The sequence below is a fragment of the Chrysochloris asiatica genome, unplaced genomic scaffold, assembly GCF_000296735.1.
Source record: "Chrysochloris asiatica unplaced genomic scaffold, ChrAsi1.0 scaffold00403, whole genome shotgun sequence".
NCBI lineage: Eukaryota > Metazoa > Chordata > Mammalia > Afrosoricida > Chrysochloridae > Chrysochloris > Chrysochloris asiatica.
Window position 1 is genome coordinate 729,380 of NW_006408921.1, and position 13,926 is coordinate 743,305.

Sequence of the window (13,926 nt, forward strand, 5' to 3'; positions counted from 1 at the left end):
GGGCTGGAGGCTCTGTGGGATTCACCCTTGGTAAACTGAGTAAAGAGGTTCTGTGGTGGCCTCATCCAGGGTGGGCTGGAGGCTCTGTGGGATTCCTATGAGTGGACTCTGTGGGATCAAGTTGGCCAATGGGGGGCCTTCTGGATTCAGTTATTGGGTGTGTTGTGTAGGAGAGTTAAGAGTCTCACCGAGCAATCTCTGTAAGAGAGGAGTTACTGTCTATATGAGATGAAGCTGTGAGGTTACAGGGAATGTGAGATTATAGGAAAACTGAAGAGGATGCATGAATTAACTTTTTGTGAGTCTCTTTCTTCAAAAAAGGCCTTAAAAAATTAAGCAGCCAACAAATTCAAAGGGACAAAAATATTTGCAAGGAGGTCTTATCCAGTGGCAAAGTTTCCAGCAAAGACAGTATGAGGATCCATTCAGATGTGAGCCCCACATGGTCCCTAATATCCACGTGGTTACCCTCTTGGGGCCTTTTATTTCTATTTGTAAGGAAAACAATAAGAGGAGATAACTATTTCCAGCTTCTGAGAGCCCAGCAACGACTGCTTTTATTACATCCATATTACATTTTTATACAGATGAAGATCTCCCCCTGCTGGACATTCAAACCATTCCTCAGCACTATTGTTAAGTGTCCCGAGTGGGTTTCCACTCATAGCCAACCTGTTTAGGGTTTCCAAGGATTGGGAAACTGCGTTTGAATCACCAACCTTGCAGTTAACAGATCAACAGCAGGACTCCAGAATAAATTTAGAATAAAATATCTACACTGACAAAATAAATCTTTACAAGAAAAAGCAAAAAAACAACAATAATAGGTTTGTGCATTCTGTCCATCCCTGTCTTCCTCCCTCTGTCCTGTTTACTGCTGCAGGGCATTGCCGGGAAGGATGCCACAAGTTTCTTCATGGCCCAAGTCTCCAAGTGAACACAACTGTAATGGGTAACTCCCATTGTGCCTAACTCCATTCTCCCCAGGAGAAATCCAGTTCACAGCAGACTCTAGCACTGTCACTTTGTATCACATGAGCCGACGTGGCCCAAGGACATCGTGTGCAGGTCAGTCTCTGGAAGTACCCTTTGCTAAGCATGCTCTCCAGCACCGCTCCCACTGGTCCCCCCACCCTTGCCAGAAGCCTGGGAGTCCGAGAACCGTGAAGCCTGTTTGGGGAGGCGGATGGGAACGTAGATGTTGGAAGCACGGTGCTCCTTAAGGTACTCCCCACCCTTTTCCTCATATTCCTTCCTGGTGACCCAGACTTCTTCATTGTCTAGGTGGTCCAAGGCCCAGTCACGAGCACCATACCAGGCATCCAGCACAGGGTTAGAGGCAAGTTGAACCTGCAACATAAAAGGAACAGTCACCTGTAGAGGACAGCAGGCTCAGCTACACCCCTTGTATTTTATTCCCAGAAAAACACACACAGACGGGGCTCGTTGAATTTCCAAGCAGGGCAGGAGAACTTCTGCACTACTACCAAGCAAAACTAAGCTGAAATGCCAAACTCCATGAGCACACACAGGAATGCAGAGTCTCTCAGAAATGGCCTTACACTATAATAGAACTCTCTGGATTGGACAGTTCTGGACCAGTTATCCAGCCTCACTGCCAAACTGCTGTCAGTTACAAGTTGTCAGGTGGCAAGGGGACAAGAGGAGGAGCTCCTACTGCCCTCTAGGAGGCAAAGGGAAGCAGCTGGTGCAAGGCAGCACTTGTCATGGTGACAAAAGAGCCTCAGAAGAAACGAGAGCAAAGAAGGATGACCTGGGAGTTCTCTGGGATGCTGCCGATTACTTTCCACTCCTTCTTATCCAAAGGAGACAGGGATGGTGGGGGAAAGGGAGGCCAGCAGGTCTGGAGGCCTCTCAACTAGGCTGCTCTACTCATTCGGAGGAACACTCTCTGCAGCTCGAATCGGACTTCTGAGTTTGGGGAGTCGCCTACCTAAGTTCCCTCTTCCTCTCACCTCCCTTTCTTCACCAACCACAGGAGTTCCAGGTTATAAATTTCCCCAAGTAAGGGGTAGGTGGCACAATGTGAATCAAGCTCACATGGATGGAGGAGAATGAAGGAGATGAGTGAGGCACAGCTGCGGGCTTGCTCCCACAGACAAGTGACTTCTGAGCAGGGACCGACTCATCCTCTCTGGGAACCATTTCCCACCAACAAAATTAGAAGAGCATAAACCCCCACGGCTCTGCCTTAGGAGTCAGTGAGAATGAATGTGAAGTGCTTGGTACAGTGCCTGGGATAGACAAAGTATCCCAGTAATGGGAGTGAGCACTGTTATGAATAAAAAGTATAGCAAACAATACAAGGGTGCTTCAAAAAGTCTGTGAAGGAAGCCATCAAGGCAAGCAATCAAGTCCCTTCAGGACAAACCCCCCTCCCCTCCAAGACTGAAACTCAAAGGGAACACATGAGCAGGCATGTAAGCTTGCTGGCAACCACGTTGGTCTACTGGTGAGTGGAAGAGGGGGAAAGGCAGCAACAGAAAAATGGGCTGAGTTCAACCACATTCCATGGACTTCCGTTGACCTGGAGATGAGAGCGAGAAGAGGAAGAGCTGGTTGGTCCAAAGTGTGGTGAGACCTGGAGGACTCCTGAGCCCATGGACAAGGACATAACCATGGAGGGCCAGAGCTGAGAGTGAAGTATCCAGCTGATGTGCATTGAGGGGAGACACATAAGAACACCCAAACTTGCAGATAGGAACCATTTGACTTAGCCTCAATGGCTTGATAATCAGAACTCAACTAGAGGAAGATAAAAAACAATTTTTGATAAAGGAAACGAGTGTAAATTGCTACAATTCGATTAACTTGACCAATACTTATGGATGTTGTTGTTGTTAAGTGCCGTCGAGTCGATTCTGACCCATAGTGACCCTGTAGAGGGTTTCCAAGGAGCAGCTGATGAGCTTGAACCACTGATGTTGCAGTTCAAACGATGTTGCAGTCTGATGCATTAGCCCACAGCACCACACCAGGACTCCACTTATGGATGTGGTGGTTGGTGGTTATGTGCCAGGAGTCAGTTCCAACTCATAGCAACCCTGTATAGGGTTTCCGAGGCTGTAAATCTTTACGGGAGCAGAAAGCCTCATCTTTCTCCCACGGAACAGCTGGTAGTTTCAAACTGCTGACCTTGAGGTTTGCAGCTCAATTAGTAACCACTACACTACCAGAGCTCCTTACTTATGGATGTTGTTGTTGTTGTTGTTAAGTGCTGTCGAGTCAGTTCCGACCCATAGCGACCCTGTACAGGGTTTCCGAGGGTGTAAATCCTTATGGGAGTAGAAAGCCTCATCTTTCTCCCGCGGAGCGGCTGGTAGTTTTGAACCGCTGACCTTAAGGTTCGCAGCCCGATTCGTAACCACTACGTTACCAGAGCTCCTTACTTATGGATGTAGTAGCTCAAAATACTAACTGAGAGGGAAGGAGTCTTCACATCAAGTATCAATGCTAGTTCTGTATACAGGGTAGAAAGGGACAGGCAACTTAGACATTGGCTACCTAAAATTAGGGGGTGAAAAAGGCACGAAGTGGCTGGCTTACAAGTTTTCAAGAGGGAGTTTAGTTTAAGAGTGTGTGGGGGAGGATAGAGTCCCCACTGAATAGTTTTCATCTTGTCTAGAAGGGTCTGGTGAAGAGAAATGGGGATAAGACTCTTCTGATTCAAAAGTGAGTAACTGTTATCATGACTAATTGCGACTGTCACAACTGTAAACGTAGAAGTTCTGTAACAAAAACGGGAGAGTAGTTAATCTTACAGTCCAAAAACAGAGGACCCTAGGACCATGAAGGGAGAAGAGCACAAGTGGAATGTACGACCCAATCCAGATAAGCAGAGACACTAGAGATGGAGGCAGAGATGAAGACATGGAGCAGCTGAGGACTCTAGACTCACGAAAAGAGAGGGACTGAGTGCTGGCAGCCAGGAGGCAGGCTTGCAGAATGTGCCCTTTGGTTGTTTAAATTATTATATATACCTGAGTGTGTTTGTGTATGCCACCTCAGAAAAAAAAGAAACAGAGGGAATGGAAGCAAATACAGTTGAATGATGATGCATGGAGGAGAGTGTAATCACTGCAATGAAACGATGGTGTAAAGTTGATGTTCTCTCATGTAAACTATTACTCAGTTCATAATAAAAACAAAACAAAAAAGTATGTGGAAAATAGAATTCAAGGACAATGGAATTTCCCTACATACTTTTTGAAGCCTCCTAACATGTTTAATAACAGAATACTAAATAATCATTTTTAAAACGGATGCTCTGAATTTGAACAGACATTTCACCAAAGCAATACAACAAGCACACGAAATGATGCTCAGCGTCATTAGTTACTATGATTGCTGTTGTGAGCCATGGTGTCGATTTCAATTCACAGCAGCCCTGCAGCACAGAGTAGACCTGCTCCAGAGTTTCCACCTATAATCTTCAAGGGAGCAGGTCGCCAGGTCTTGTCGCCCACAGAGCAACTTATGGGGTCAATCTGCTGCCCTTTCTTAGCAGCTGAGCATTTAAATAGTGCACCACTAGGACTCCCTCCATTGTGTTGGAAGAAGTGCAGCCAGAGTGCTCCTTGGAGGCCATGACGGCCAAACTTCGTCTCTCATACTTTGGACATATTGTTAGGAGGGATCAGTCACTGGAGAAGTTAAGTCACTGTTTGGTAAGGTGGAGGGTCAGAGAAAAAAATGGAGACCCCCCCCCAGAGATGGATTGGCCAAGTGGCAGCATCGATGGACTCAAGCGTGGAAACAGTAGTGAAGTTGGCCCAGGATCGGGCAGTGTTTCGTTCTGCTGTGCATAAGATTGCGATGAGTCAGTACCGACTCGATGGCACCTATCAACAACAACGTTAGCTATTAAATTATTCATTGATGCTGAGTTGATTCTGACTCCTCGTGGCCCTATAGGCTAGAGGAGAAGTGTTCCCTAGGGTTTCCAAAGCTGCAAATCTTTATGGGAACAGAATGCAATATCTTTTCCTCATGAAGCCACTGCTGGGTTTAAATCACTGTCCTTCCAGTTAACAGCTGAGTGCTTAACCTTAACTGCTGCACCATTGAAACTTGTCATTAGCTATTTTTCTTGTTAAGTGCTGCTGAGTCAGTTTCGACTCATAGCAACCCTGTACAAGGTTTCTGAGGAGTGGCTGGTGGGTTCAAACTGATGACTTTGCGATTCAAACCAACTTTGCAGTCCAGTACTTATCCTACAGTGCCACATAAGGATACCATCTTAGGGAGAAACAAGTCAAATCCATAATGATATATCACTTCACACCCCCTAAAATGGTTGTGGTTTAAAAAGCAAACAAACAGATAACAGGTGTTGGCAAGGACACAGAGGAACTGGAACCCTCATCCATTGCTGGAAGGATTGTAAAGTGGTACAAGCAACCACTGTGGAAATCAATCTGGTGCTTCCTCAAAAAGTTAAACTCAGAATTACCATTTGACCCTGTAAATTTACTCCTAGGTATATAGCCCACAGAACTCCAAGCTGGAATTCAAACAGATACACGTACATCAGTGTTCACAGGCATATTCTTCAAATAGCCAAAAGGTAGAAACCGCCTCAATGTTCAATGACAGATGAATGGACACATACAATGTACTACATACATACTATGGAATATTATTTAGCCATGTAGAAAAATGAAGTACTGATACATGTGACAGCCTGGATATGCCTTGAAAACATTATGATGAGTAAAATATGCCAGTCACAAAGGGGCAAATACTGTATGATGCCCCTTAAATATCTAACATGGACAAATATATAGAGACCAAAGTTTATTAGTGGTTACCAAGGGCAGGTGGACAACACTGAGCTTCTGTTAAGGGTAATGGGAAAATACAGAAACGAGTAAAGGCAGCGTCCGACTTACGACACAGCTGAGTTACGAAGAACTGCACTTTTGCTTTTGTACAACTCCATGTCATCATCAGGAATATGCACAATGTTGCAACACATAATGTGCTAATGTTATCAATCTCAGGTGTTCACTCACGGACAAATAAAAATACTGACAATAAAACACAATAATAATGAAAATGAAAAAATTTTTTTTAAATATAAGTGTTTGATTCATGTAAGAACTGATTTATGTCAGAGTCCTCAAAATAAACCCCTGACATAAGCCAGGAACTACCTGTAATGGTGGACTCCTGGTGTGGCGCTGTAGGATAAGCACTGGCCTGCTAACCACAAACTTGATGGTACAAACCCACCAGCCACTCCTTGGAAACCCTAAACAAGGTGGCTATGACTTAGACCCAATTCGATGGTATGAACAACAACCTATAATGGCTAGGGTTGGACAACATGAGAAATATAACTAACGTCACTGAGTTGTAGCCATGAAGGTTGAAATAGCAATAATTGTTACATGCATACTTACCACAATAAAAAAACACAATCACTGTAGGGGGTATTTTGGATAGAAACCTACTGATACCAAGAATCTCTCACAGTAACTTGAAAAACACAGGGCACAAAACAGATGATTGAGCAACACTATCTTTTTTTGGTTAAAATCATATACATGAAAAAAATGACCTGAGGGTACATGTATAAACTGGCTAAATCTACAAGCAATTTTTTTCTCCATCCTTAGGCTTGTTTAAGTCGTCTGCCTTCATGTTGGTACCAAATAATAGTGACCCTACGCACAACAGAACAAAACACTGCCCAGTCCTGCGCAAACCTCACAGTCGTCACTATGCTTGAGCCCACTGCTGCTGCCACTGTGCTAATCCATCTTGTCGGGAGATCTTCCTCTTTTTCTTTAACCCTCCACCTAACCAGGGACTGGCCCCTCCTGGTAATATGTCTGAAGTATGAAAAACAAAGTCTTGGCCATCTGGTTTACAAAGAGCACTCTGGCTGTACTTCTTCCAACACATATTGGTTTATTCTTGTGGCAGTCTATGCATCAATTCTTCTCCAGTCTTCCTTATTTACTGTCCAACTTTCACATGCATATGAGGTTATTGAAAATACCATGACTTGGGTCAAGTGAACCTTAATCCTCAAACTGACATCTTTGCTCTTCAACACTTTAAAGCGGTCTTGTGTAGCAGATTTGCCTAATGCAATATGTCATCTGATTTCTTGACGGCTGTTTCCATGAGTGTTGATGGTTGGTGTGAGCAAAATGAAGTCTTTGACAACCTCAGTCTTTTCTCCATTTATATGAATGTTATTTATTGGTCCAGTGGTGAGGATTTTTGTTTTCTTTACACTGAGGTGCAACTCATACTGAAGACTGTGGTCTTTGATCTTTATTTAAGTCGTCTTCACTTTCAGCAAACAAGGTTGTATCATTTGCATATCACAGATTAATTAGTCTTCTTCCAATCCTGAAGCCATGATTTTCATCGTATAATCCAGCTTCTCAGATTAATTTGTTTAACATACAGCTGAATAACTTTGGTGGAAGAACACAATCCTGTTGTACACCTTTCCTAATTTTAAACCATTCGGTCTTCCCTTGTTATGTTCAAACAACTGCCTCCTGTTCTATGGACAGTTTTCTCAGGAGCACAATTAAGTGTTCAGAAATACTCATTGTCCTCAATGTTGTCCACAGCTTGTCATGATTCACACAACTGAAAGCCTTTGTGTAGTCAGTGAGCACAGGTAAACATTTTTTCTGGTATTTCTCTACTTTCAGCCAAGATCCATCTGACGTAAAAAATGATATTCCTTGTGCCATGTCCTCATCTGAATTCGGCTGAAAACCTTTGGAAATTCTCTGTCAATGTATGGTTGCAACTGATTTTATATTATCTTTAGCAAAATTTGACTTGCATGTGGTATTAATGATGTTGCCCCATGATTTCTGCTTTCTGTTGGGTCACCTCTCTTTGGGACGGGCACACATATGGATCTCTTCTAGCAGTTGATCAGATGAGTGAGTGCCTCTAGTGCCGCATCAGTTTGCTGGAAGATTTCAATTTGCATGCCATCAAGTCCTGGTGCCTTGTTCTTTGCCAATGCCTTCAATGCACCTTGAACTTCTTCCTTCAGTATCATTGGCTCTTGAGCAATTGCTACCTCTTTAAACAGTTGAACAACCATTTCTTTTTGGTACAGTGACTCTGTATATTCCATCATCTTTTTTTTAAAAAAGAAAGTTTTTAGTGTGAATTGACTGATAGTTTACATGGAAGAACACCAGTTTTGCACTCATCCTATTGTATTTCGTTTCATTGCAAGGATTACAATCCCCTCCACGCATTAACAAGCAACAGTATTTGCTTCTATTCCCTCTGGGTTTTTTTTTTTTCTTGATGTACACAAAAACACTCAGGAATATATAATCATTTAAACAACCAAAGGGCACATTCTGCAAGCCTGCCTCCTGACTGCCAACACACAGCCTTTCTCTTTCCATGAGTCTAGAGTCCTCAGCTGCTCTATCTCTCTCCATGTTATCATCTCTGCCTTCATCTCTGGTGTCACTGCTTCTCTGGATAGAGTCCCACATTCTGCTCATGCTCTTCTCCCTTAATGGTCCTAGGGTCCTCTGTTCCTGGAATGTAAGACTAACTACTCCCCCCACCCCCACCCTTTATGTTACAAAACTTCTACCTTTACAGTTGTGACCATCGCAATTAGTCATGATAACAATTACTCACCATTGAATCATAAAAATCTTATCCCCATCTCCTTTCACCAGACCCATCTAGACAAGATGAAAACTATTCAGTGGGTGTTCTACCTTCCCTGCATACTCTGAAGCTAAACTCCTTGAAAACTTGTAAGCTAGCCACTTCATGCCTTTATAATCCCTCCCCATTTTAGGTAGCCAATGTCTAAATTGCCCATCCCTATCAAGGGGGGAAAGGTTTGATCCTTGATGTGAAGATTCCTTCCCTCTCAGTTGGTATTTTGAGCTACTACATCCATAAGTATAGGTCAAAATCATTCAATGTAGCAATTTACACTTGTTTCCTTTATCAAATTTCTTTATCTTCCTCTAGTCAAGTTCTAACTACCAGCCGCTCCGCGGGAGAAAGATGAGGCTTTCTACTCCCGTAAAGATTTACACCCTCGGAAACCCTGTACAGGGTCGCTATAGGTCGGACCCGACTTGATGGCACTTAACAACAACAACAACAGTCAAGTTCTAAGGAGCTCTGGTAGTGTAGTGGTTACGAATCAGGCTGCAAGCCTTAAGGTCAGCCGTTCAAAACTACCAGCTGTTACGTGGGAGAAAGATGAGGCTTTCTGCTCCCATAAAGATTTACCGCCTCGGAAACCCAGTACAAGGTCACCATGAGTTGGAACCAAATCCATGGCACATAACCACAACCACCAGTCGAGTTCTGATCATTTAGCCATCGAGGTTAGGTCAAATGGGTACTTATCTGCAAGTTTGGGTGTTCTTGTGTGTCTCCCCTTAACTCATGTCAGCTGGATGCTTTACTCTCAGCTCTAGCTTTCCTTGGCTAGGTCCTTGTCTATGGGCTTAGGAGTCCTCAGTTCTCACCACACATCGGACCAACCAGCCCTTCTCTTTCCCATCTCCAGGGGTCGACAGGAGTCTATGGAACGTGGTTGAACTCAGCCCATTATCTTCATTGCTGTCTTTCTCCCACTTCCACTTACATGTAGACCAACATGATCACCAGCAATCTTACATGCCTGCTTGTGTGTTCCCTCTGAGTTTCAGTCTTGGAAGAGGATTTGTACTGAAGGGACTTGATTGCTTACCTTGATGGCTACCTGGCAAACAACTTGCTTGTTCTTGTAGTAGCCAATCAGACTGCCATTTTTGTTTTGGATTTTCCCTGCTGGTCTTTCTCTCAAGAAGTATCTTCTGTTCCTCTAGCTATTCCAGGTTGGTCTGCTTTTCCTTTCAAGTGCAACTGTCCCACCTCAGAAGGTTCTGGATGGGGCTCAGGATTCCACCTAAGGTCCTGTACAGTATAAAGGCTCTGCAAGAAGCCTATTTCACTGGGCAAGTTCTAGAATCCCTTTTAGATATTCCAATCAGTTATAGGCTGAAGATGGGCTTATAAACTTTCTATAATCATGTTTCCCAATATTCCTTTCTATCCCACTCAAGTGTCAAGGAAACTGATATTCGTAAGACAATCAGGCATCTTAACATTACTTCCCCTCTTTTACCTACTCAGACTATGCCTCAATCCCTTTGTCACAGAGCCCTGCTGTTTCAAGGTTGAGCATACATCACTGTTTACCTTTGTCCCATTTAGCCCACTTTCCACCTTCTTTTGATGCTTTCTGTATCATTCAATATTTTGTCCATAGAATCCTTCAGTATAGCAAATCGAGGCTTGAAATTTTTCTTCATTTTCCTCAGATTGAGAAATGCTTCCCTTTTGGTTTTCTAACTCTAGGTCTTTGCCCATTTTATTATAATATTTGACTTTGTCTTCTCGAGCTGACCTTTGAAATTTTCTGTTCAGCTCTTTTACCTCATTTTGCCCATTTGCTTTACCATCTCTATGCTAGAGAGCAGAGTCCTGGTATGGCACTGTGGAGTCCTGGCGTGGCGCTGTGGGATAAAGCACTGGACCAGCAAGGTTGGTTTGAACCACAAGGTTGGTAGTTTAAATTCACCAATTGCTCCTTAGAAACCCTATACAGGGTTGCTATGAGTTGGAACCGATGCGACAGCACTTAACAACAACATGCTAGAGAGCAAGTTTCAGAGTTTCTTCTGACATCCATTTGGATCTTTTTCTTCTTTCATGTCTTCTTAATGACCTCTGCTTTCTTCTTGTATGATGTTCTTGATGTCATCCTATAACTCTTCTGGTCTTTGGTCTTTAGAGTCCAATGCATCAAATCTGTTCTTGAAATGAACTCTAAATTCAGATGGGATATGTTGAAGGTCATATTTTGGTTCCTGTGGACTTGTTTTCATTTTCTTCAGCTTCAGCCTGAACTTGCATATGAGTAATTGATGGTCTGTTCCACAGTCTGCTCCTGGCCTTGTTTTGGCTGATGATATGGAGCTCTTTCCACAGATGTAGTCAATTTGATTTCTGTATATTCTATCTGGTTAGGTCCATGTGTATAGTCGTCTTTTAAGTTGTTTTAAAAAGGTATTTGCAATAAATCATTGGTCTTGAAAAATTCTATCATGTTATCTCCAGCATTGTTTCTATCACCAACACCATATTTTCCAATTACTGATCTTCCTTCTTTGTATCCAACCTTTGTATTCCAATTGCCAGTAATTAACAATACATTATGATTGCATGTTTGATCAATTTCAGACTGAAGAAGTTGGTAGAAATCTTTAGTTTCATCATCACTGGCTTTAGTGGCTAGCACATAAATTTGAAATATAGTGGTATTAACTGGTCTTCCTTATAGGCGAATGGACATTATCATATCACACAGACAGCACTGTACTTCAGGGCAGATCTTGATATATTCTTTTTGATGATGAATGCGACAGCATTCTCCTTCAATTTATCATTCCTAGCATAGTAAACTCTGTAACTGTCAGATTCAAAATGGCCAAACCCAGTCCATTTTCACTTACTAATGCCTAGAATATATCTCTGTTTATACATTCCATTTAATTTTTGAGAATTTCTAATTTTCCTTTAATTAAAAAAAAACCAAACAAACCCAAACACCACAAGAACACAAAAACAACCAGTTAACACCACCTGTATGAGGGTTAAGTGCATCATGGCATTCTCTCCCTTCTAAAGACCATGCAGGGCAACAAAGGGTTGGTATGTTTGAACCACTGCTGTTTTCATCTCATGTAAAATGAGTATATTGAGGATTAAGCACTGCCTGACATGCACTCAACACACATGGAGTGGGGAAGGGGCTTCCTGGGAAGAAGGTAGAGCTGGATATACCACATGTATACACAGCTACCAGATGGAGCTGGAAAGATGAAGCAGCATGTCTGTCCCTGATACTTCCAATGCATGGGAAAGGCTTTAGGATCAAGAAAAAGGTTTCCAAAGTCAAATTCAGTTTTCTCTCAATTACTTATCACAAGTCAACTTTGTCACTGTGTACCCATGTTCGTACTACAAGGGGGATTCAATAAGTTTGTGGAAAAATTCCATTGTCTTCACATTCCATTTTTCCATAAACTTTTTGAAGTCCTTTCCTATATCAGTTCACCCCTGGCTTTGGTACCACTGCTCCCTCCTAATCCTCTCTCTACTGCCTCTTTCTTAGACTTCTTCATTGGCAGCTCCATCTTCCAACTGCATTTAAATGCTGGTGTTATTAAGGGTTTCAGCTTTGACTTTGCCACTTTCCAAAAGAGTGCCCATTGGCACATAACCCTGCTGTTGTTGTTTAGTGCATTCAAGTTGGTTCCGACTCATAGAGACCCTGTATAGGGTTTCCAAGGAGCAGTTGGTGGGTTTGAACCATCAACCTGATTATCCTAAAACACCACACCAGGACTGGCAAATAATGCTAGGAGATTCAAATCTACCTTTCTCCTGCGCTCTCATCAGCTACCGAGGGCCATCTCTTCTTCCTGTCTGAGTGCATTCCACTCACTCCACCTCCCACCCATCCACCAACCCATTTAGAAAAGGAATTCATCACTATCCCTTCAAACTCGTTTTCCTTCCCCTACTTCCGAGCTCAGGGAATGTTACATGTAGCTAACAATTTTTCCAACCTAGAACCTGGAAGTTTCAGTCTATGTCCCACTTCTAGCCTGATATTCAATTTATTACTAAGTACTGATGAGTTTACGTTCTTCATCGCTCTTGTATCAAACCCCTCCTGTCCTCTCTCTCTGCCACCTGGCTTCATATATACTGCATGGTGACCAAGCCACTGACCCTGTGCCAAAGCCTTAGAACACAACAGTACACAAGACACTCATTGTTCCTGCCCATATCAAGGCAGCTCTGGTAAGGAATATATAGATACAGGGAGGAGAAAAAGAAGTATATAAAACATGATTCTAATTCAGCTTTAAAAATGAAATATAGACTGACAACCAGAGAAAAGCCATATACATGTTAACAGCAGAGACTTAGGATAACTAGACTTTAAAGCATTTTTGTCATCTGCAATTCATTTTATTTACACTTGATTTTGCTATTTTTACAACAGAAAGCAAATCATTAATGCTATTTGCCAAACAGTTCCTGGCCTAATCAGTACCTGGAAGGAAGACTGGAAAGGCCTCATCTCCAGCAGCTCCTTCTCAATCCTGGCTTTCATCCCCGGGTACATCATGTTCCCGCCAGTGAGGAACACATTCTGAACCAGCAGCTCCTGGACATCTTTTGGATACCTAGGAGAGAAGTGATTTTTTCTGGTATAGTCCTTCCAACTCGAATATTAAAAACAACAATGTAGATGTGAAAATGTTAAGCTCTAAGTTCAAAATATAAGACATCTTCTCTATAAGTTTAAAAACAAAACAAAAAATTTTGTGTCTTCACAAAATGCCAGCCAAGTGTTTCTTCTAAATATCTAGTTAAAGAACTGAATTTGAATGTTCAATTCATTTTCGTAATGTGATTAGAATTTTTGTACCTTTCTTATTTTTATTTTTAAAAATCAACTTTATGAAGGACGACTTTGTGTACGTTTTGATGAAGTTTGACAAGTTTATATCCCTGGTAACCACAACCACAATCAGGAGCATTTTCACCACTTCAAAATGTCCTGCTTTTCTTTTAGTGGCCTGTCCCTCATCTGTGTTTTCAGCAGTCTTATTTTATCCCCATGAGATCACTTTTCCATCCATTGTTATGACAAAGCTCAAAACTGCTCCAACCCGGGTGAAGACCTGGTTGGCCAGCAGTGTAGCAAGACCTGGGGACTCTTGGGCCCAGAGACAGTGACATAGCCACAGAGGACTAGAGTGGAGAGTGAAGCATCCAGCGAATAAGAAGAGAGGGCATCTGCACAAGAAC

At 42.6% G+C, this 13,926-nt stretch overlaps 1 protein-coding gene across 1 annotated transcript in view; it reads right to left on the minus strand.

The window, feature by feature from the left end:
* Positions 1-1,092: 1,092 nt before the first annotated feature.
* The window catches only part of ACTR5 (ARP5 actin-related protein 5 homolog (yeast)), a 46,772-nt gene continuing 33,938 nt past the window's right edge, over positions 1,093-13,926 (minus strand). Inside the window, exons 8-9 of the mRNA XM_006876638.1 lie at positions 13,166-13,298; positions 1,093-1,350 (exon numbers count right to left, since the gene is read on the minus strand). Of these exons, the coding sequence (XP_006876700.1) occupies positions 1,093-1,350; positions 13,166-13,298 (391 nt within the window). The remainder of the gene's footprint in view (positions 1,351-13,165; positions 13,299-13,926) is intronic.